The 24,863-nt window shown below is 48.6% G+C and overlaps 1 protein-coding gene across 1 annotated transcript in view; it reads right to left on the reverse strand.

Moving 5' to 3' along the window:
* LOC143783341 (uncharacterized) overlaps positions 1-20,459 on the reverse strand; it is a 54,618-nt gene extending 34,159 nt beyond the window's left edge. The window contains exons 1-7 of the mRNA XM_077271744.1: positions 20,287-20,459; positions 17,542-17,701; positions 11,695-11,868; positions 11,498-11,621; positions 8,592-9,590; positions 4,402-4,585; positions 1,192-1,348 (exon numbers count right to left, since the gene is read on the reverse strand). Of these exons, the coding sequence (XP_077127859.1) occupies positions 1,192-1,348; positions 4,402-4,585; positions 8,592-9,590; positions 11,498-11,621; positions 11,695-11,868; positions 17,542-17,619 (1,716 nt within the window). The 5' untranslated portion in view covers positions 17,620-17,701; positions 20,287-20,459. The remainder of the gene's footprint in view (positions 1-1,191; positions 1,349-4,401; positions 4,586-8,591; positions 9,591-11,497; positions 11,622-11,694; positions 11,869-17,541; positions 17,702-20,286) is intronic.
* Between the last annotated feature and the right edge of the window lie 4,404 nt (positions 20,460-24,863).

The following is a 24,863-nucleotide window of genomic DNA, read 5'->3' on the forward strand; positions in this document are numbered from 1 at the left end:
ATGTAGAGAGGGGACATGTACAGAGGGGACATGTAGAGTGGGGACATGTAGAGAGGGGACATGTAGAGTGGGGACATGTACAGTGGGGACATGTACAGAGGGGACATGTAGAGTGGGGACATGTAGAGAGGGGACATGTAGAGTGGGGACATGTAGAGTGAGGACATTTAGAGAGGGGACATGTAGAGAGGGGACATGTAGAGAGGGGACATGTAGAGAGGGGACATGTAGAGAGGGGACATGTAGAGTGAGGACATGTAGAGAGGGGACATGTAGAGAGGGGACATGTAGAGTGGGGACATGTAGAGTGGGGACATGTAGAGAGGGGACATGTAGAGAGGGGACATGTAGAGAGGGGACATGTAGCGTGGGATCATGTAGAGTGGGGACATGTAGAGAGGAGACATGTAGAGTGGGGACATGTAGAGAGGGGACATGTAGAGAGGGGACATGTAGAGAGGGGACATGTAGAGTGGGGACATGTAGAGTGGGGACATGTAGAGAGGGGACATGTAGAGAGGGGACATGTAGAGTGGGGACATGTAGAGAGGGGACATGTAGAGAGGGGACATGTAGAGAGGGGACATGTAGAGAGGGGACATGTAGAGAGGGGACATGTAGAGAGGGGACATGTAGTGTGGTGACACAGCGCGATTCTGCTCACAATGAGCCTTCATCGTGTGTTGCTGTAAGACTGGTAGGAGGATTCTTACCCCTCCCCCTCTAGAATTGGGACCAATGTGTGTTTGTCTATAATGATTGGAGAAATAGAGCAAAGAGGGGAAGTTCCAAGTGATAAACAGCTCCACATCTAAATCCTCCTACCAGCCATACAGCTCGATACACCTGATGAAGGCTCTGTGAGCTGTTCCCTCTCTTCATATCCCCACTCTACATATCCCTACATTACATGTCCCCTCTCTACATGTCCCCTCTCTACATGTCCCCTCTCTACATGTCCCCTCTCCATGTTCCCTCTCTACATGTCCCCTCTCTACCTGTCCCCACTATACACGTTCCCACTCTACATGTCCCCTCTCTACATGTCCCCACTCTACATGTCCCCTCTCTACATGTCCCCTCTCTACATGTCCCCTCTCTACATGTCCCCTCTCCATGTTCCCTCTCTACATGTCCCCACTCTACCTGTCCCCACTATACACGTTCCCACTCTACATGTCCCCACTCTACATGTTCTGTGTGCAGCAGCGAGGATCTGTGAAATGGTGGGGATCTGTGTGCAGTGATGGGGATCTGTGCCTTGGTGGGGATCTGTGTACGGCAGCAGGGTTCTGTGTGGTGGCAGAGTCTGTGTTCAGTGGCGGAGTCTGTGTTCGGTAGTGGGGATCTGTGTGGAAAGAAAAAGTTTGGTTAGAAAAAGATGCACAAGCAACTGGGATAACTGCAGCCTGGAAAGATTGTTAAGAAAAGTCCATTCAATAATGTGGAGATTGACAATGAGTGGACTGCTGCTGGAGTCATTGCTTCACCACACACAGACGTCTCCAGGACATGGGCTACAAGTGTCACATTCCTTGTGTCAGCCACTCATGACCAATAGACAACACCAGAAACATCTTTGGCTACTTTCACACTAGCGTCGGGAACAACCCGTCGCTGCGCGTCGGGCCGACGTTCCCGACGCTAGTGTGGTCTTCGCCGCACAACGGGGGCAGCGGATGCATTTTTCCCACGCATCCGCTGCCCCACTGTGAGGTGCGGGGAAGTGCGGGGAGGTGGGGGCGGAGTTCCGGCCGCGCATGCGCGGTCGGAAAAAGCGGACCGTCGGGAGGAAAAAACGTTACATGTAACGTTTTTTGCTCCCGACGGTCCGCAACAGCACGTCGCAACCGTCGCACGACGGTTGCAACGTGTGTCATTGCGTCGCTAATGTTAGTAAATGCAGAAAAAACGCATCCTGCAAGCACTTTTGCAGGATGCGTTTTTTCGGCAAAACGACGCATTTTCGACGTAATGCAGTTAACGCTAGTGTGAAAGTAGCCTTACCCGGGCCAAGGAGGAAAAGAACTGGACTGTTGTCAGTGGTCCAAGGTGTTGTTTTCAGATGAAAGTAAATTTTGCATTTCATTTGGAAATCAAGGTCCCAGAATTTGGAGGAAGACTGGAGAGGCCACAATTAGTGATGAGCGAATATACTCGTTACTCGAGATTTCTCGAGCACGCTCGGGTGACCTCCGAGTATTTTTTAGTGCTCGGAGATTTAGTTTTTCTTGCCGCAGCTGAATGATTTACATCTGTTAGCCAGCTTGATTACATGTGGGGATTCCTAGCAACCAGGCAACCCCCACATGTACAATCCAAGCTGCTGGAGGTCTAGTGTGAAGTCTCCACAATCGGTGATGGTTTGGGGAGCCATGTCATCTGCTGGTGTAGGTCCACTGTGTTTTATCAAGACCAAAGTCAGCGCAGCCGTCTACCAGGACAGTTACGGACTGGAGCTGAAATTCAGCCCTGGCATTTGAAACCACACAGGCCCATGTTGTCCCCGTCCCCAAGAACCAGATGGGATATATTACTAATATTACCTTGGATGGAGGAAAGAAAGATTTACTACAAGACCAATATTTCAAATGATACCCATGGCATGCTGGGGTAAGTGACTGAGTCAGTGACCTTGTGCGTCATCACAACTGTTAACAGTATGGGTGTCCTGAGAACATGGATTCTGTTAACAATGTAGCAGACAAGGCAGCCCACAGCCAGAGAGGCCCTTCTGGCATTTGCCAGAATTGCCCAATGGCCAGTCCGGCCCTGTACCAGGACATTGTAGAGCACTTCATGCTTCCCTCTGCCGACAAGCTTCTTGGAGATGGAAATGTCGTTCTCCAGCCAAAAGTACCAATACCTGGTGTAAAAACAACAGTATCACTGGGCTTGATTGGCAGCAAACTCGCCTGACCTTAACCCCATTGTCACGATTCGACTGACAAGTGACGTGGGACCAGGGGGCACCTTTCCTGACCCTAACACTGGACTTGTCTCCATCAGGGACACCACTGGTTGGTGATTACACAGGAGCTGCAGGCAGCATCTCTGGCCTTGTCTCCATCATCATTGGTCAGTGATTACACAGGAGCTGCCGGCAGCGGATCCTGATGATTTGTACAATCTGCAGCAGAACCTTCCTCAGGCTAACATTCATGACCTCAATGACAGCAGCCGAGGCTATAAGTGCCAAGATCTCTACATGTTACACTCAACAGTGGACAATAACTTTTTCATTTTTTTTTTTTCAACAAAACTTAGAATTTTTTTTTGTTACAGACCTATTATCTCTTGAAATTACTCTGAGGAACGTATATGTCAAAAACTATACAAAATAGATAACATTTTAAAAACTGAGCTCATCAAGTTTGTTAACCCTTCAGGTGCATCACCGAAATTAATGCAAAGTGGAATAAAAATTAAATTTGATCAACTAAAATTTTGCATTAACTTTAAATTGTTCATCTTCAGAATGGACGAGGGAAAATGGCCCCAAAACATCTAACACAATCTCACCCAAACCAGGCGGTACCCTATATGTGGTTGGAATCTGGCAAACAGCGCGGCATGGAATGGAAGGAGCGCTAGGATTCTGGAATAGATTGCTGGTGCCAGGTCACAGTTCCAGAGACCCCGAGGTGCAAAAACAGAAACGCCCCCAGAAGTGACCCATTATGGACGCTCCATCACTCCAGTAACACACTACGTATCCCAGTGTGGCGCTACCCTCCGTTCTCATAGACTACTGTGCGGGAACATGAGGGTTGAGGACACAAGGAGCACTTTATCTTCTGGGTGTACATTTTCTTGGAGTAGTTTGTGGGTGCCATTTGCAAAATCCTGAGCTGTCAGAGACACAGAAATCGCTGAAAAGTGACCCATTCTCCAAGTTACATGTGGGAGCAGTGATGGTTTTGAGCTCACCTGTGTTTTCTAGGAATTAATGTCCAGTGGATTTGCAGGGAGAACTTTGCAAATCTGCCCTTCTCTTGCCTCAGACATTGTGCGCAGCTTGTGCTTCTGGAGGTCTCGTGCTTCTGGAGATCTTGTGTTTCTAGAGATCTCATGCTTCTGAAGATCTTGTGCTTCTGGAGGTCTCGTGCTTCTGGAGATCTTGTGTTTCTAGAGATCTCATGCTTCTTAAGATCTTGTGCTTCTGGAGGTCTCATGCTTCTGGAGATCTAGTGCTTTTGGAGATCTCATGTATCTTGAGATTCGCGCCCCATAAAATGATAAACCGGATTTCCAGGACTTTATAATTCATGACCTCAGTGTGAAGTCAGAGGTGGTCCAGCACCGCAACGATCAGCTGAAAGCTGCTTCAGACAAGGCCCAAACTAAGCAATGTATGGGAGGACACAGCAGCCCCGCACATTGGTGGCCACTGCCACATACTGTAGTACATTCACTTCCATGGGAGACCACGTGCAGCACTCGTCTGCGGCCAATAAGCAATGTATGAAGTTGTTGTGTTCTGCCCGAACATCATTCAGTTCCGGACGCTGCTGGAGCATTTTCCGGCTGACCACCAGGTGTGCCGGACGTTGGACACCCACCACTTCATGTCGATGACCGTTTACTATAACGTGAGAAATAATAGAGCACAACAGCTGGATCAGGATGCACTAGACAGATGTAGCAGAGCTGAGTGTGTCATCAACTCCACACTATCTACATCTTGTGGCGCACAGCAGACTGCATGTATGTATAGCACTAATAGTTCCCTCTAGCACAGCTCCCATGATGTCCCAGTCTGTGCAGCAGCCCCCACACTTTGCTCTGCATATTACTTTTTAGCTCCAGTGACATCAGGAGGACAGGATAACGCAGGGATAGCGGAGCATAGTACAGGTATGAGCTCAGCAGAGGAGCGTCCGGCAGATTGAACGGTCTGCTTATTCTCCTGCGCTTTACTGATCAGACAAGCCAGTGTCTGCAAGGAGAGAAAGCATTGCTGGGCCATGTAATATGGCTGAACACTGCTGTCAGTTGATGAGGGGAGGCGCAGCTTTCTGAGCGCTCTCCCACATCACAGCATTGCGGGTCTGGCACTGCAGGAGCCGGGTGGGGATAGCTGCCTTCTAACTATAGCACACAAGCACTTTTCAGCAAGATTTGTTTCTTGCTAAAAAGTGCATCTTATCATCCAAAATATACTGCAATTGTCATTTTTTGGGAGCGATGTTGTTGTTCCAGAGCTTTTGAGGTAATAATGTGCAAAATGTTTTGTCAGCAAGAGATCACTAGAGGACCATGTGTTTAGTGGCTCCTAGTCAACTTGCTCTGTGAAAACTAAAAAAAAAAATCCCTCATAAAATTATTTAGTGACAAAATATCTTTGTTATATTTTTTTCCTGCTTAATTTTTTTCTTAACCCCTTAGTGACGGAGACAAATTTTTGAAATCTGACCAGTGTCACTTTATGTGGTAATAACTCTGCAAAGCTTCAACAAATCCCAGTGATTTTGAGAATGTTTTTTCATGACACATTATACTTTAAGACATTGGTAAATTTAGGTCAATATGTTTTGTGTTTATTTATAAAAAATATCAAAAATTTGAGAAAAATGTTAAAAAATTAGCAATTTTCAAAATTTGAATGTTTATCCCTTTAATCCAGATGGTCAAACCACAGCAAACCATTAATAAATAACATTTCCCACATGTCTGCTTTACATCAGCACCATTTGTAAAATGTTATTTTATTTTGTTAGCATTTTAGGAGGTTTAAAAATGTAGCAGTAATTTTTCATTTTTTCAAGGAAATTTACTAAATTTATTTTTTTAGGGACTTATCCATGTTTGAAGTGACTTTAGGGATCTCATATATTGGGAAACCCCCAAACGTGATACCATTTTAAAAACAGCACCCCCTGACATATTGAAAACTGCAGTCAGGTAGTTTATTAACCCTTCAGGTGCTTTACATGAATTAATGCAAAGTGGCATGACAGAAATGAAAATGTGTATTTTTACCATCTAAATGCCTCTAACTTCTAAACAGATTACTACAGCTGTCAGACTCTTAGGCCACTATTTGGTTGTGAATTGCCATGGCAAGCATCAGGACCACAAAATCATGATCTGAGGGCACCAATTTGGATAAAGAGGAAGCCCCCACACTCTGTTAACCATTTATAATGATGTAGTCACTATTGACATCAGCATCTAAGGGGTTAAACAGATTTGGATGGTGCAAACAGTGATCGTGGCTGATACAGCAAGTTGTTAGCTATAGTGTACAGCCGACAGCTGCTGGATTGTCACCTGTATGGGGATGGTATTCTCTTATATCTCATGTCAGTTAAAAGACGTATTGGCTGTCATTAAGGGGTTAATAGTTGGACAAGTATCGTGGTATTAGACCAGCGATCGGACCGGTGAAAGCGGAAACAAGTATAAAAGAGGTCATCAATATCAGATGGCAGGTGGGTGTCTGACACCTGGAAACTCCAGTTACCATTTTTTGGTAGCCGGATGTAGGCAATTACAGCTCAGTTCGATGTGTAGTCGCCACTGCTTGGTACTGAGGCTCCTATTATAAAAAAAAAAGACAGGAGGTGATCTGCTGTACCCAGGTTTGTGTGTTAAAAGTCCTGCAGTAAGAGGTATGGGTGTGTCAGGTGTACGTCAGTGTCAGTCTGGTGTGTGCTGGTGTGCAGAGCAGAGGCCTGCAGAGCACTGGCTGAGTGCATGGCAGCACAGGCCAGCACCCAGGGCAGCTGAATAGCCTGGCACCCACAGCGTATACAGCGATGCAAGATATCCATGGTACTGGTCTCGGATGTGGACAGTCCTGTGCCCGAAGGTGGATATCCTGTGCCCGAAAGAGGACTAGCATGTCTAACGATTGCAAACAGGTGGATATGTGTTGTGAATTCCGTTCTCGGGCTCCCTCCTGTGGTCATGAGTGGTACTGTGTGAGTTCTGTTCTTGGGCTCCCTCTGGTGGCTTTTAGCGATATGGCTGGTCTGTAGCTGGGATCCAGCTGCCTCGTTTTCTGCTAGTCTGGCTGTCTATTTAACTCCACCTGGACCTTTATTTGTTGCCTGCTGTTGTTGTATTCAGTACTGGTTCTGATGTCTCTGGAACTTCCCTTGTGACCTGTCTCCTCCTGGAGAAGCTAAGTCTTGCTAGTTCATGTTTGCTCATTGTTTTCTTGAAAATGGTTCTCAGTATATGATGAGTTCAGTCCAGCTTGCTTATATGTGATTTTCTCGCTTGCTGGAAGCTCTGGGGTGCAGAGTTGCGCCCCTCACATCGTGAGTCGGTGTGTGGGTTTTTTGTATTCTCTGCGTGGATAATTTTGATAGCAAGGAATCTGTGCGCAGTATAAAATACTATCTTCTGACTATTTATTGTTAGCGGGCCTCATTTGCTAAAACCTGTTTTCATTTCTACGTTTGTCTTTTCCCCTTAACTCACCGTTATTATTTGTGGGGGGCTGTCTAAACTTTGGGGTAATTTCTCTGAGGCAAGTGAGGCTTTGTTTCTCTCTAGGGGTAGTTAGTTTCTCAGGCTGTGAAGAGGCGTCTAGGTTGTCAGGAACGCTCCACTGCTGCCTTTAGTGTGTGTCGATAGGATCAGGGTTGCGGTCAGTAAAGTTCCCACATCCCCAGAGCTTGTCTTTAAATTCTGGTTTACTCATCAGGTCAGTTTTTGTGATCCTTACCACCAGGATCATAACAGATATGGTGCCCGGCTGCTATCTGGAGGATACCCTGGGCTGTGTATGGCTGTGTGAGTAAAAGTCTGTGATACAGTGATGCATGACACCCACGGGAACTAATCGGAGGGGGCTGGCGTGTGGTGTCTGCAACATATGAGGATGTATGGAGACTGTAATGTGGCGTGCGGTCGCCCAGGGAAACTGGACAAGGGAAGTCTGGCCCGTTTAGGGATTGTAAATCTAAAGCCATATGATTTATATTGGTGTGAACTGAACACTGATAATATACCCTGAAGTTATATGCATTTGTGTGAATTGGACTTTAATGCTGTGAGGAAACACATTAAGAGACTTTTGTGTTGGAACTTTGTGGGTCACTGCCTCTTCACTACGTACGGTGCTACTACAATCTTACCATACCCTTACTTTATCTTAAATCCAATAATGATGCGGAATAATGACTGGAACACAAAAGTGAGAAAGAAGCTTTTAAACAAGGTTTTCACTCGACGGTAGAAATTTCATTAGTGTTCATTTTATTTTACATACTGTATAAATGAAAATCAAAATATTAATATGTCTACATGTATTAAAAATGCATGTTCCATGGCAAGGATTCAGCTTCACAGGTTTCTCTTTACTGCTCAATAGCCACAGTACTGTTCATTCATGGTTCCTGGTCACAGTTGAACTATGGTATTTGTAGGGTGTCTAGAAGATCCAAGCTAATTCCACCCCAAAAATAATATTAATGCCTGTTTAAACAGTCTTTGAAGAACCTGTAGTGTTAATATTCTTTTTTTGCTCTTCTACCATTTTCCACATAAAAAAAAAAAAAAGTTTAAGGATTTTTCTATGACTTCTCTGATAAGGTTCGAAATTTGATTTCCATGTAATACATTTTCCACATAACATCAAAGCTGCTTCTCTCCTGTGTGACTTCTCTCGTGTTTACCAAGACTTGATTTACCGGCAAAACATTTTTTACATACAGAACATGAATACGGCTTCTCCCCTCTGTGTATTCTCTCGTGTATAACAAGATTCGGTCTACTTGTGAAGCATTTTCCACATTCGGAACACGAATACGGCTTCTCTCCTGTATGAATTCTCTGGTGTCTACCAAGACGTGTTTTTGTTGGAAAGCGTTTCCCACAATGTGAACATGAATACGGCTTCTCTCCTGTGTGAATTTTTTGATGTGTAAAAAGACTTGATTTATCTCTGAAGCACCTCCCACATACTGGACAGGAATACGGCTTCTCTCCTCTGTGAATTCTGTCATGTATAAGAAGACTTGCTTTACCTGTAAAGCATTTCCCACAGAGTGAACATGAATATGGCTTCTCTCCTGTGTGAGTTCTCTCATGTTTAACAAGATGTGGTTTATGTATAAAACATTTTCCACATACTGTACATGGAAATGGCTTCACTCCTTTATGAATTTTCTGATGAGTTACAAGACTTGATCTATCCGTAAAGCGTTTCCCACATTCTGGACATGAAAACGGCTTCTCTCCGGTGTGAATTCTCTTATGTGTAACAAAATTTGCTTTTGCTGAAAAGCATTTCCCACATACGGAGCATGAATACGGCCTCTCTCCTGTGTGGATTTTCTCATGGCTAACAAGGTGTGCTTTCTTTCTAAAACTTTTCCCGCAATCTGAACAAGAATACGGCTTCTCTCCTGTGTGAATTTTCTGATGAGTAAAAAGAGTATATTTTGTTGTAAAATATTTCCCGCATTGTAAACATGGATACGGCTTCTCTCCTGTATGCCTTCTTTCACGTATACCAAGAGTTGATTTATGGGGAAACAATTTCCCATGCTGTGAATAGGAATATCTTCCCGAGGAGTGCAGCGTAATAGCTTCATCTTCATCTTCTAATTTATAAGATTTCTTACTGGGATTTTCTGTTCAGATAATAAAATGGATTTTATTATTTTCTTCCAAACACAAAGTAAGCACATTTATAACCTTCCTATTAAAGCAGGGAGTCATCGCTGACCGAGGATGGACACTATTGAACACTCGACTAGCTGACCTGATGTTACAGTCACATCGTGATACAACATTGGGAGGCACGAGACCAAGATTCCAATAAGTTCCCGTTTAGCTCAAACCTTGGATACTCAATTAGAATGTGTGTCCGATACGGTTTTAACGTCCCCTCAAATGTAAAGTCTGAATACACCATGGGCCAGGACGATTAAAAATCACACTCTCCTTTGGTTGTGTTAAGAGTTAACCCAACAATATAACTTCTTTTGTGAGCAGTCAACTAGCGATGAACGGCACAATTAGGATAAATAATGGTGGCGTGGAATACGGAAAATAATTGTTGATCTAGCTACGGAGTGGAACTGTACCCGTGCACCCAAACCAGACGGAGTGCTGTGTATCTGAACCCTCCTACGGTGGTAGTCTGCCACGCAGAGAGAAGCAGCAGGTACTGGCCCCGGCTTCATTTGTGCAATACACTAAACTAATACTTTAGTGCAGCATTAAAGTGGAACCTCACCCTGAAGAGGACCCATCACGCCTTAGAAAACTGTACGAGCTAGGAAGAGACCAACATATAGCCATTTCTCAAATGAGTCTTCCTCCCTGTATTATCTCAGACCATGGAGTACAATTTATCTTAAAATTCTAGAGGGAGCTATCCATTTGACTTCTCTGCTTACCATAAACAACAAAGTAATGGACAAACCAAGAGGAACAATCAATCCAAATAACATTATCTTAACATATAGGTTTGAGAAAAGCATCTTTAATTAAAGACATGTCTGTGGGGTAGGTATAAAAAAGACCGACTCCGACAATACAAAATTTGGGAAAGTTATAAAATGTCCTATAAATGTCTGTTCTGTTCCTGATCTTGGCTTTTAGTGGAGATGAATCTGTGCTGCACTTTATGCACATGCTCAGTAGTGACCGGGGGTGTGGCGTCGGGAGTCAGGGAAATTGTGGCATCGAAGATTTGGCTTACGACTCCACAGCCCTGATTATAGGGTAGCTATACTTTTAGGTGTGCATGCATTAAAGCACTAATTCCAGCCATCGTTTGAACAAGTATTCTGCATTTTCAACAGTTTTCCCCTCTGCAAGCACAATGCCATGTCTGACTTTGCAAGTGACTGAGCTGGTGGATGTAGACTAGCTACTAAGATGTTTCCCAGTCACTGCTCTTTTTTTCCTTAGTTATGACACAGACAGAAGCAGCAGCAAAGATGAAGTTATAAGGCAGTACTCAGCAGTGCACATGTGAATCCAGCTTGAGCTCGGAGGTGAGATACGTTACTTGTTAGAATGCTTCAAACAATCTTTTTACGTCTCCCTCTCCTCACCATAGAGTATAATAGGTGTAGTCTGGCACCTCACTTTATTAGTATGTTTTCTTGAGCCAGATGGAGTTGTTTTTTTTTTTGTTTTTTTTGCAGAATGAATGATAAATTCAAAAGGCAAAGGGGAAAGGAAGTGGCTGATAAGTGGAGAAAGAAGATGCATTCTCTGATAAAATACAAATATTCTAATCTATATTAGCTTCTACTAATGATTTATGCAAAGTTAGGTGACTGTGTATAGAGGGCACTCGGGAGCCGAGCTCCCTACACACGTGGCTGATGTCGGCTATATTACCTTGCAGCGGCTGTTAACCATTTAGATGCTGCTGTTAATCTCTGTCTGTGCTGCATTAAGTCGCCTCACCCAAAGGGTTTTTAGGATCCACCTCTTCAGGTGAGACAAAGCAAGCTTCAGTACGGAGGCCATCCCTGGCCAACAGTAATGATCAGCAAGACTCCTACAAGTATCCTCTCACCTGGTGATGTGCGGGGCTGGTCGTCCTCCATCATGATGTCCTCGTACAGATCCTTGTGTCCTTCTAGATACTCCCACTCCTCCATGGAGAAATAGACGGTGACATCCTGACACCTTACAGAAACCTGACACATACAATGATACCATCATTACCCAGAATCCTCCAGTGCCACTACCGTATAATGTCCCAGCAGTCACCTCTCCGGTCAGCAGCTCAATCATCTTGTTGGTCAGTTCTAGGATCTTCTTATTGCTCCTCTCATGTACTAGGGAGTGCGGGGGAGGATCCGTGATGAGGCTCCGCCCTCCTGACTCATTGAGACGACTGCCGGGAGTCACACAGTCACTTGTCTTCTTCACTATTGTATAATCCTGTGTGTGGAGACATTATTGTTATAGACACGATATAAAGGTGATGTCACATAATAGAGGATTACAATCTGCCTCCTTCCACCCAATCTTCCCCTATCAACCTACAATCTAGTAATATAAACATCTCCACTACCCTGACATTCTGGAGGATGTCCACCACATCCATCGATGTCCATCGACAGCCGCCATCAAATCCGACAGCTTGTGTAGGACACGAGGAGCCGCCCGCCCACTACCAAGCTGGGAAAGGAGAAAAGTCCGTCGAGTTCTATTGATTCTGTACAGTCGATTCCAAGCTCCTGCGATCAGCTCCTCATTCCTGGTGTTTAATAGTTTGTTAACCTGTAATTTCCTACTAGTTGCTGATGTTTGTGCCATATAAAGATTATCATCCAGAGGACGGCAAACTTTCATGACCGACAAACCCAATTTTCTTCGACATAAAGGAAAACAAATTTCCGACTTTTAAACTTGTTGCTGTCACTTGGTGTTACGCCCCCTGAGGAAGGAGATCATCCGAAACGTGCGTCGGGGTGAGTGCACGGACCCCGGGAACCCGTATACCTACACCGCTGTTAAGGTAATGTTTATCCCATCGGCTGCTGATCTGTCCCTTAGTGGATGTAATTACATGTATGACCGCATCGCCTTTGGGTTATTTATCTGATAACATTGCCTCCATGAGTAACATTTTTTTCTTATGGGTAGTTATAGTCACTCTATCTACAGATTTCTCCCCCTGATTAATTTGTATAATGGGGAGGGGTAAATGTACCTTGCCTGCAATATTGTTGATGTGATTGGTGGTTCCCTGGTTCTTTGCACTACTGCCACAGTTGCGGGGTTTCATAGTATCTGCACATTTGTGGTGCACCTCTCTTCTTACCTGCTACATATCTTGTTTAAATAAAGAATTGTTCTACTTGTATACTTCTAGACTATGTCCGTTTTTTTCTGGCTTGATTGCCTCTGTGTTTCATGTCATTAGTTTAGGCTGTGGCAGTTTTGTGCAGCACAGCACTCAATAACCAGTGCAGACTCGCGCTGTCTGCCAGTAACAACATGTGAGGCTGTGAAGCAACACTATCGGCACCAGTCACCCGGCTATTAGTAGCAGACGCAGGGAACAGTTGTATCTAGTAGGAGTGTTACTGCGGAGGAGGCCAAAGACACCGGGGCTGGATGGCTCCCTTATCTCAGTCACAGCAGCAAGATGTTACCTCTGGCAGAGACACCATCATCAGTGCTCAGCCCATTCATTACAACCGTTCATTTGGAGGAGGAGGAGGAACTACCAGGGTTTGAGGTGGAAGACAAGGAGTTTTCACATGCACAGCTATGAAATGTGGCTGACAAGGTGAGAGATGATGCTGACGCTGTTGGCTATGACCAAACATCACAGTGCAGGGTGGAGAATGAAACCACGGGGCCCTTATTCACACTGGTGACAATGGCATGCGGCATACTTGGCTGCTTACATGGTAACCTGCACACTGTTAGTATCATGCAAAGGAATGACTGTTACATAGCCATGCTGTTAGACCCTCATTACAAAAACAAAATGGGGGAATTTTTTCCTGCTTCCGATGCAGAGGCATGAGCTTATTACCAGGAAAGGCTCACTTATGAGGTTCTCGAAGCTTTCACCGAGCAGACACCTGCTGGATGCACATACGGCAGGGAGGCTCCTCTCCACCGCTACAAGTGGCAAAAGCTGCAGCAGCCAATACAACATAAATCAGAGCATGAACCAGCAGTTTATAGTCGCTGAGCCAACCTGACGTACAACATGAAATGGTACAGCCGTACATGGACCTTTCTCTAGCACAAATTGACCCCAGGGACTTCTGGGTGAGAAGAATAGACTAGTTTGCCATTAGTGTTCTATGTTATCCACTCCCTTGCACTGGGATTAGATCTGCCATTATTGACAATGGAGACTGGCAATTTATAACTGGCAAATTAACGCCACTGCGCGACTGTTCATCATGTTCCATACTGTACTGTTACCAGTGCTATTGCCCCTACACAGCCGACATCTCCTGCCTGTCCATTTTGTCCAAAACTAAACTGCCACCTCCGGCCTCACTACATAGCAGCACATCATCTGCCTGTCCGTCATGTTCCATACTGCACAGCTGCTACCACTGTCACGACACAGCTGCACATTTCCTGCCTGTCCGTCATGTTCCATACTGCACTGCTGCTACCACTGTCACTACACAGCTGCACATCTCCTGCCTGTCCATCATGTTCCATACTGCACTGCTGCTATCACTGTCACTACACAGCTGCACATCTCCTGCCTGTCCATCATGTTCCATACTGCACTGCTGCTACCACTGTCACTACACAGCTGCACATCTCCTGCCTCTCCATCATGTTCCATACTGCATAGCTGCTACCACTGTCACTACACAGCTGCACATCTCCTGCCTGTCCATCATGTTCCATACTGCACTGCTGCTACCACTGTCACTACACAGCTGCACATCTCCTGCCTCTCCATCATGTTCCATACTGCATAGCTGCTACCACTGTCACTACACAGCTGCACATCTCCTGCCTGTCCATCATGTTCCATACTGCACTGCAGCTACCACTGTCACTACACAGCTGCACATCTCCTGCCTGTCCATCATGTTCCATACTGCATAGCTGCTACCACTGTCACTACACAGCTGCACATCTCCTGCCTGTCCGTCATGTTCCATACTGTAATGCTGCTACCACTGTCACTACACAGCTGCACATCTCCTGCCTGTCCATCATGTTCCATACTGCATAGCTGCTACCACTGTCACTACACAGCTGCACATCTCCTGCCTGTCCATCATGTTCCATACTGTACTGCTGCTACCACTGTCACTACACAGCTGCACATCTCCTGCCTGTCCGTCATGTTCCATACTGTACTGCTGCTACCACTGTCACTACACAGCTGCACATCTCCTGCCTGTCCATCATGTTCCATACTGTACTGCTGCTACCACTGTCACTACACAGCTGCACATCTCCTGCCTGTCCATCATGTTCCATACTGCACTGCAGCTACCACTGTCACTACACAGCTGCACATCTCCTGCCTGTCCATCATGTTCCATACTGCATAGCTGCTACCACTGTCACTACACAGCTGCACATCTCCTGCCTGTCCATCATGTTCCATACTGTACTGCTGCTATCACTGTCACTACACAGCTGCACATCTCCTGCCTGTCCGTCATGTTCCATACTGCACTGCAGCTACCACTGTCACTACACAGCTGCACATCTCCTGCCTGTCCATCATGTTCCATACTGCACTGCAGCTACCACTGTCACTACACAGCTGCACATCTCCTGCCTGTCCATCATGTTCCATACTGCACTGCAGCTACCACTGTCACTACACAGCTGCACATCTCCTGCCTGTCCATCATGTTCCATACTGCACTGCAGCTACCACTGTCACTACACAGCTGCACATCTCCTGCCTGTCCATCATGTTCCATACTGCACTGCAGCTACCACTGTCACTACACAGCTGCACATCTCCTGCCTGTCCGTCATGTTCCATACTGTACTGCTGCTACCACTGTCACTACACAGCTGCACATCTCCTGCCTCTCCATCATGTTCCATACTGCATAGCTGCTACCAGTCACTACACAGCTGCACATCTCCTGCCTCTCCATCATGTTCCATACTGCACTGCAGCTACCACTGTCACTACACAGCTGCACATCTCCTGCCTGTCCATCATGTTCCATACTGTACTGCTGCTATCACTGTCACTACACAGCTGCACATCTCCTGCCTCTCCATCATGTTCCATACTGCACTGCAGCTACCACTGTCACTACACAGCTGCACATCTCCTGCCTGTCCATCATGTTGCATACTGTACTGCTACCACTGTCACTACAGAGCTGCACATCTCCTGCCTGTCCATCATGTTCCATACTGTACTGCTGGGAAGGAATCCTACTCTGCACAGGGTAAATATAAGACCAATCCTGAAACCGTTCTTAATAAAAGGCTCATATTTTATGAAAGAAAAAGCATATTGCTTCTTCACTTTCTAAACACACATACCTATCGCTGATCCCCCCCCCCCAATAGTCTGTAATGAGAAAGCTATTTGCATAGACATTGTATATGTATAAATACAGATAGACATCTTCCCCCAAAAGGGATTATTTTTGGACCGCTTTTTAATTTCAAAGGACAACAAGCCTGACTGCAGTGTGTTATTACACAGGTCGCTGACTTCCATACTTCACTGCCATACATACTGATGACACTTTGACATTACTAAGGCCAATTTTACATTATGGAGCACTTAATTCATGCAGAATCGAACCGGAAATACTTTTCAGGAAATTTGCTCATCTCTAATCCTGATCCTACTGAACTCAGTGAATTCATCATGACAACTTTGTGGAGCAGCAAGCTATATATTCTCACAGTAAAGAATTACCGTATATACTCGAGTATAAGGCTTCTTTCACACTAGCGTCGGCCCGACGTACCAACGCGCGTTGTGAAAGTAATGCCCGACGTGGGCAGAGGAAGCAGTTTTACAAGGCTTCTGCTGCCCCATTGTAATGTCCGGGGAGGAGGGGCGGACACGACGTGCAAAAAAACGTTACATGTAACGTTTTTTTGTGCCGATGGTCCGCCAAAACACGACGCAACCATCGCATAGAAAAAGTCTATGGAGAAAAAACGCATCCTGTGGGCAACTTTGCAGGATGCGTTTTTTCTACATTACGATGCATTGCGACGTGCGTCGAACGACTCTAATGTGAAAGTAGCCTTCGCCGAATTTTTTCACACATTTTTTGTGCTGAAAAAGCCCCCTTGGCTTATACATGAGTGAGGGTCCCAGAAGACAGAGGGGGAGCAGTAGCGGCCGAGCCGAGGGTCACAGGAGGCAGGATGGGGATAGGGGGACTTGCATACAAGGATAGGGTGAGGAGCCATGCAGACCAGGATAGGGATAAGGGGACAATGCATACCAGGCTTATACTCGAGTCAATAGGTTTTCCCAGTTTTATGCCTCCTTGTTATAGCTACAGTCTAATCTGCAGGTCAAACTGTCAATAAAATTCTTCCCCAAACCATATTCTGGCCACCTGATCATTTTGGTTTCTTTCCTACAACACGTAACCGGATTAAGGTTAGTGATGAGTATACTTGTTGCTCGGGTTTTCCAGAGCACGCTCGGGTGTCTACGAGTATTTGTTAGTGCTCCTGGAGATTTAGTTTTCATTGCCTCAGCTGCATGATTTACGGCTGCTAGCCAGCCTGAGTGCATGTGGGGATTCTCTAGCAACCAGGCAACCCCCACATGTACTCAGGCTGAGTAACAGTCAAAAATCATGCAGCTACATAAACATAAACTAAATCTCCGAACACTAACAAATACTCGGAGACCACCCGAGCGCGTGCTCAGGAAAACCCGAGCAACAAGTATACTCGCTCATCACTAATTAAGATGACACCTAACAGACCAGACTGGTGGTCGATCTTCACGTGTTCTGTGGTTTTGCACATTTACGTCACTGGGAAGGTCTGGGAGCGGTTATGTACAGGACACTGGGTGGCTCCTGATACTGACAATTACGTATAATTCCCTTTCCTAGGATTCACTTTAAATAACAAAGACAGCAATATAGAAAGGTTTACCTCTCCAGTCAACAGGTAGATCATCTCCAAGGTGAAGTTTAGTAATCTTTTGGTGATCTCATTCTGTTCCTTGTCCATCCTTTGTGGGTCATTCAGAAGGACTTTTGGACGGGAAAATGAGAAAACGGAATGAACCAGAGGGATCTAGTCCTGCAGGCACCTTTATGGAAAAAGGAGAGGCCCCGATTCACAGAGAGGACAACATCTTTTGTGAAATGCAGAACCTCGCTTACTGAGCAGAGGAAAACAGGCTGTTGTGGGGTTTCACATGATGGATTAAATGAGCATTTCCAACATGGCCACTTCCTACATATCCACGGGCTAGGTCAGAATAGCCTGGTGACTCCAACTCTGGGACCAGAACTTACTTGGCTTACTGGGATTCTCCACCCCACCAGGCGAGGCAGCGAATGGGGAGATGTCCAAGCCCAAGTGTGGCTATGGGGGGCACGCCTGCCCCGGTATAAGCAGCCCTAAATAGGGGACTGATATTTAGGGAGAGTTATTTCATAGTCTGTTTTCCTGCAGAACGGCATCTAGAGAAGCACTGGATGGTCGGAAAATAAAAAACACATTTCTAAGGAGGATGTGAGGGCGGAGGCTTATCTTGGTGAGAAGGAGAGCTCGTGCCTTCAGCAGTCGGAGAAATAAACGCGTCCAACCTAGGAGCATAGTGACAAGATGGCCTGTGAGAGAACGCTTTGAAGCTGGGTTGGCTGTGGAGACTTTCAGGACTTCTCTGCACAGGACGGTTGATGGGTAAGATGCACCAACTTATTTCTGAAAAACTGCAGACAATATGCCCCGGTGCATCTAACATGCACACAATGTGACGGCTTCACTGAGCCAGGTGGGCACAAAGACCGGCCTGAGGGCCACACCACCACCGGCCTCAATGACTGACAAGCATCCAAGGATAACGCCAGCACAAGTCTACCTTGGGAGAAGACCACTTGGTTCACAGAGCTTACAAAGTACATACATCTGTCCAGATGCAGGGGAATGAGAAATACCTGGCAGGGTGCGTCCACCCCTCAGGGCGAAGATCAAAGTCAGAATCTTTACAAAAGACAGAGCTTCTAGATCTACGAGAGGAGATAACCCCTCAGGTAGCGAAAAGTCAAAGACCCTGGATTGGGGGCATCGACCAGACTGTCACAATGAGGCAATCACCCTAACAAGCAATATGAAGTTCTGGCCAAGATCAAGGTCCAAATCAAAAACCTCCTCAACCAGAAAAGGCCTCGTCTTCTTCAGGTGTCACAGGACGAGAAGTGACAAAAGATGCAGTGAAGGAGAGGAGCAGCCATTGTCACTGAGGTTCTATCGGAAACCTAGAGGGTGACTGGTTGGTTACACGTCCCAGGAAGCTCCACACGGCACAAGACTATAGTAAGGTCAGTCACGACTAGTGACAATGTGCGCTTAGTCCAGCTCAGAGGGGTCAGGACATGGGAGGACAAGCTTGGGAGGAGGCAGGAAAATGAGTTGCAGTCTGGAGTCAGCCACACAGGGTGCAGTTGGTTATAGTATTGCACCTGTTACAAGCAAAAACAGTTCACTACGGAGCCGGAACAGGACGTCTCGCTCCCGAGATCTGAGATATCAGGATGAAGGAATAAAACCATCCAGGAAAAGAGGGAAATTCCATAATATAATATTCCAGGAGGTAAATCATCCCCTGACACTCAAGGTGAGGGGGACGGAAGAGGGCGGTGAGGGGGATGGAAGTGGGGCGGCGAGGGGGGACGGAGGAGCGGCGGTGAGGGGGGCGGCGAGGGGGACGGAAGTGGGGCGGCGAGGGGGGACGGAGGAGCGGCGGTGAGGGGGGCGGCGAGGGGGACGGAAGTGGGGCGGCGAGGGGGGACGGAGGAGGGGCGGCGAGGGGGATGGAGGACGGGCGGCGAGGGGGGGCGGAGGAGGGGCGGCGAGGGGGAACGGAGGAGGGGCGGCGAGGGGGGACGGAGGAGGGGCGGTGAAGGGGGACGGAAGTGGGGCGGCGAGGGGGGACGGAAGTGGGGCTGCGAGCGGGGACGGAAGTGGGGCTGCGAGCGGGGACGGAGGAGAGGTGGCGAAGGGGAACGGAGGAGGGGTGGCGAGGGGGGACGGAGGAGGGGCGGCGAGGGGGGACGGAAGTGGGGCGACGAGGGGGGAAGGAGGAGGGGCGGCGAGGGGGGACGGAAGTGGGGCGGCGAGGGGGGACGGAAGTGGAGCAGCGAGCGGGGACGGAGGAGAGGTGGCGAGGGGGAACGAAGGAGGGGCGGCGAGGGGGAATGGAGGAGGGGCGGCGAGGGGGGACAGAGGAGGGGCGGCGAGGGGGGACAGAGGAGGGGCGGCGAGGGGGGGATGGAGCAGGGCGGTGAGGGGGACAGAAGTGGGGCGGCGAGGGGGGATGGAGGTGGGGCGGCGAGGGGGGACGGAAGTGGGTCGGCGAGGGGGACAGAAGAGGGTGGTGAGGGGGACGGAGCAGGGGCGGCGAGGGGGGACGTTGGAGCGGCGGCGAGGGGGGATGGAGGTGGGGCGGCGAGGGGGGACGGAAGTGGGTCGGCGAGGGGGACAGAAGGGGGCTTGGCAAGGGGGACAGAAAGAGGGCAGCGAAGGGGACAGAGGGGGGGTGCGGCGAGGGGGACAGAGAAGGTGAGGGGGACGGAAGTAGACACATAAGGTACCAGTGAAGGGGCAAGAAGGGGGGTGGGGGTGAGAAGTGGTGAAACATCTCAAAGACCGATGCTCTGGATAACACACCTCGCTGCTGCTTCGGCCCCACTCTTGGGGAGGTTACTCCTGATTTGGGGTTCTGGCCCCCGTTTCCCCTTTTACCTCCAGAGCTGCACTCTCCGTCCTGTCACCTGCCTCAGAGCCGGGGGCGAGTATTGAATTCGCAGGCTGAATGTGTTGTGGGCGTGTCAGGGGAGTGGCAGTCTTTGTCAGCTGCAGCGCTGATTGGTTCATCGAGGCATCGAAGGCGGCGCCTTTAGGAGCGCGCTCTGTTCCTGAGGCTTGTTATATGGAAGGAGAAGGAGCACATTCAGGAGCGCGCGTTTCTACAGTGAGGACATGTAGAGAGTGGACATGTAGAGTGGGGACATGTAGAGAGGGGACATGTAGAGAGGGGACATGTAGAGAGGGGACATGTAGAGAGGGGACATGTAGAGAGGGGACATGTAGAGAGGGGACATGTAGAGAGGGGACATGTAGAGTGGGGACATGTAGAGAGGGGACATGTAGAGAGGGGACATGTAGAGAGGGGACATGTAGAGAGGGGACATGTAGAGAGGGGACATGTAGAGAGGGGACATGTAGAGAGGGGACATGTAGAGTGGGGACATGTAGAGAGGGGACATGTAGAGAGGGGACATGTAGAGAGGAGACATGTAGAGAGGGGACATGTAGAGAGGAGACATGTAGAGAGGGGACATGTAGAGAGGGGACATGTAGAGAGGAGGCATGTAGAGAGGGGACATGTAGAGAGGAGGCATGTAGAGAGGAGACATGTAGAGAGGGGACATGTAGAGTGGGGACATGTAGAGAGGAGGCATGTAGAGAGGGGACATGTAGAGAGGAGGCATGTAGAGAGGGGACATGTAGAGAGGGGGCATGTAGAGAGGGGGCATGTAGAGAGGGGACATGTAGAGAGGGGACATGTAGTGTGGGGACATGTAGAGAGGGGACATGTAGAGAGGGGACATGTAGAGAGGGGACATGTAGAGAGGGGACATGTAGAGAGGGGGCATGTAGAGAGGAGGCATGTAGAGAGGGGGCATGTAGAGAGGGGACATGTAGAGAGGGGACATGTAGTGTGGGGACATGTAGAGAGGGGACATGTAGAGAGGGGACATGTAGAGAGGGGACATGTAGAGAGGGGACATGTAGAGTGGGGACATGTAGAGAGGGGACATGTAGAGAGGGGACATGTAGAGTGGGGACATGTAGAGAGGGGACATGTAGAGAGGGGACATGTAGAGAGGGGGCATGTAGAGAGGGGGCATGTAGAGAGGGGACATGTAGAGAGGGGACATGTAGAGAGGGGACATGTAGTGTGGGGACATGTAGAGAGGGGACATGTAGAGAGGGGACATGTAGAGAGGGGACATGTAGAGAGGGGACATGTAGAGAGGGGACATGTAGAGAGGGGACATGTAGAGAGGGGACATGTAGAGTGGGGACATGTAGAGAGGGGACATGTAGAGAGGGGACATGTAGAGAGGAGACATGTAGAGAGGGGACATGTAGAGAGGAGACATGTAGAGAGGGGACATGTAGAGAGGGGACATGTAGAGTGGGGACATGTAGAGAGGGGACATGTAGAGAGGGGACATGTAGAGAGGAGGCATGTAGAGAGGGGACATGTAGAGAGGGGGCATGTAGAGAGGGGGCATGTAGAGAGGGGACATGTAGAGAGGGGACATGTAGTGTGGGGACATGTAGAGAGGGGACATGTAGAGAGGGGACATGTAGAGAGGGGACATGTAGAGAGGGGACATGTAGAGAGGGGGCATGTAGAGAGGAGGCATGTAGAGAGGGGGCATGTAGAGAGGGGACATGTAGAGAGGGGACATGTAGTGTGGGGACATGTAGAGAGGGGACATGTAGAGAGGGGACATGTAGAGAGGGGACATGTAGAGAGGGGACATGTAGAGTGGGGACATGTAGAGAGGGGACATGTAGAGAGGGGACATGTAGAGTGGGGACATGTAGAGAGGGGACATGTAGAGAGGGGACATGTAGAGAGGGGGCATGTAGAGAGGGGGCATGTAGAGAGGGGACATGTAGAGAGGGGACATGTAGTGTGGGGACATGTAGAGAGGGGACATGTAGAGAGGGGACATGTAGAGAGGGGACATGTAGAGAGGGGACATGTAGAGTGGGGACATGTAGAGAGGGGACATGTAGAGAGGGGACATGTAGAGTGGGGACATGTAGAGAGGGGACATGTAGAGAGGGGACATGTAGAGAGGGGACATGTAGAGAGGAGGCATGTAGAGAGGGGACATGTAGAGAGGGGGCATGTAGAGAGGGGGCATGTAGAGAGGGGACATGTAGAGAGGGGACATGTAGAGAGGGGACATGTAGAGAGGGGACATGTAGAGAGGGGACATGTAGAGAGGGGACATGTACAGTGGGGACATGTAGAGAGGGGACATGTAGAGAGGGGACATGTAGAGAGGGGACATGTAGAGAGGGGGCATGTAGAGAGGGGACATGTAGAGAGGGGACATGTAGAGAGGGGACATGTAGAGAGGGGACATGTAGAGAGGGGACATGTAGAGAGGGGACATGTAGAGAGGGGGCATGTAGAGAGGGGACATGTAGAGAGGGGACATGTAGAGAGGGGACATGTAGAGAGGGGACATGTACAGTGGGGACATGTAGAGAGGGGACATGTAGAGTGGGGACATGTAGAGTGGGGACATGTAGAGAGGGGACATGTAGAGAGGGGACATGTAGAGAGGGGACATGTAGAGAGGGGACATGTAGAGAGGGGACATGTACAGTGGGGACATGTAGAGAGGGGACATGTAGAGTGGGGACATGTAGAGAGGGGACATGTAGAGAGGAGACATGTAGAGAGGGGGCATGTAGAGAGGGGACATGTACAGAGGGGGCATGTAGAGAGGGGGCATGTAGAGAGGGGACATGTAGAGAGGGGACATGTAGAGAGGAGGCATGTAGAGAGGGGGCATGTAGAGAGGGGACATGTAGAGAGGGGACATGTAGAGAGGGGACATGTAGAGAGGGGACATGTAGAGAGGAGGCATGTAGAGAGGGGACATGTACAGAGGGGACATGTAGAGAGGGGGCATGTAGAGAGGAGACATGTAGAGAGGGGACATGTAGAGAGGGGACATGTAGAGTGGGGACATGTAGAGAGGGGACATGTAGAGAGGGGACATGTAGAGTGAGGACATGTAGAGTGGGGACATGTAGAGAGGGGACATGTAGAGAGGGGACATGTAGAGAGGGGACATGTAGAGAGGGGACATGTAGAGAGGGGGCATGTAGAGAGGGGACATGTAGAGAGGGGACATGTAGAGAGGGGACATGTAGTGTGGGGACATGTAGAGAGGGGACATGTAGAGAGGGGGCATGTAGAGAGGGGGCATGTAGAGAGGGGGCATGTAGAGAGGGGACATGTAGAGAGGGGACATGTAGAGAGGAGGCATGTAGAGAGGGGGCATGTAGAGAGGGGGCATGTAGAGAGGGGACATGTAGAGAGGGGACATGTAGAGAGGGGGCATGTAGAGAGGGGACATGTAGAGAGGGGACATGTAGAGAGGAGGCATGTAGAGAGGGGACATGTACAGAGGGGACATGTAGAGAGGGGACATGTAGAGAGGGGACATGTAGAGTGGGGACATGTAGAGTGGGGACATGTAGAGAGGAGACATGAAGAGTGGGATCATGAAGAGTGGGGACATGAAGAGTGGGGACATGTAGAGAGGGGACATGTAGAGTGGGGACATGTAGAGAGGGGACATGTAGAGAGGGGACATGTAGAGTGGGGACATGTAGAGAGGGGACATATAGAGTGGGAACATGAAGAGTGAGGACATGTAGAGGGGACATGTAGAGAGGGGACATGTAGAGAGGGGACATGTAGAGTGGGGACATGTAGAGAGGGGACATGTAGAGAGGGGACATGTAGAGAGGGGACATGTAGAGTGGGGACATGTAGAGAGGGGACATGTAGAGAGGGGACATGTAGAGAGGGGACATGTAGAGTGGGGACATGTAGAGAGGGGACATGTAGAGAGGGGACATGTACAGTGGGGACATGTAGAGAGGGAACATGTAGAGGGGACATGTAGAGTGGGGACATGTAGAGAGGGGACATGTAGAGAGGAGACATGTAGAGTGGGGACATGTAGAGTGAGGACATGTAGAGAGGGGACATGTAGAGTGAGGACATGTAGAGAGGGGACATGTAGAGTGGGGACATGTAGAGAGGGGACATGTAGAGAGGGGACATGTAGAGAGGGGACATGTAGAGTGGGGACATGTAGAGAGGGGACATGTAGAGGGGACATGTAGAGTGGGGACATGTAGAGTGGGGACATGTAGAGAGGGGACATGTAGAGAGGGGACATGTAGAGTGGGGACATGTAGAGAGGGGACATGTAGAGTGGGGACATGTAGAGAGGGGACATGTAGAGAGGGGACATGTACAGTGGGGACATGTAGAGAGGGGACATGTAGAGAGGGGACATGTAGAGTGGGGACATGTAGAGAGGGGACATGTAGAGAGGGGACATGTAGAGTGGGGACATGTAGAGTGGGGACATGTAGAGTGGGGACATGTAGAGAGGGGACATGCAGAGAGG

The sequence above is a fragment of the Ranitomeya variabilis genome, chromosome 6, assembly GCF_051348905.1.
Source record: "Ranitomeya variabilis isolate aRanVar5 chromosome 6, aRanVar5.hap1, whole genome shotgun sequence".
Taxonomy (NCBI): Eukaryota; Metazoa; Chordata; class Amphibia; order Anura; family Dendrobatidae; genus Ranitomeya; species Ranitomeya variabilis.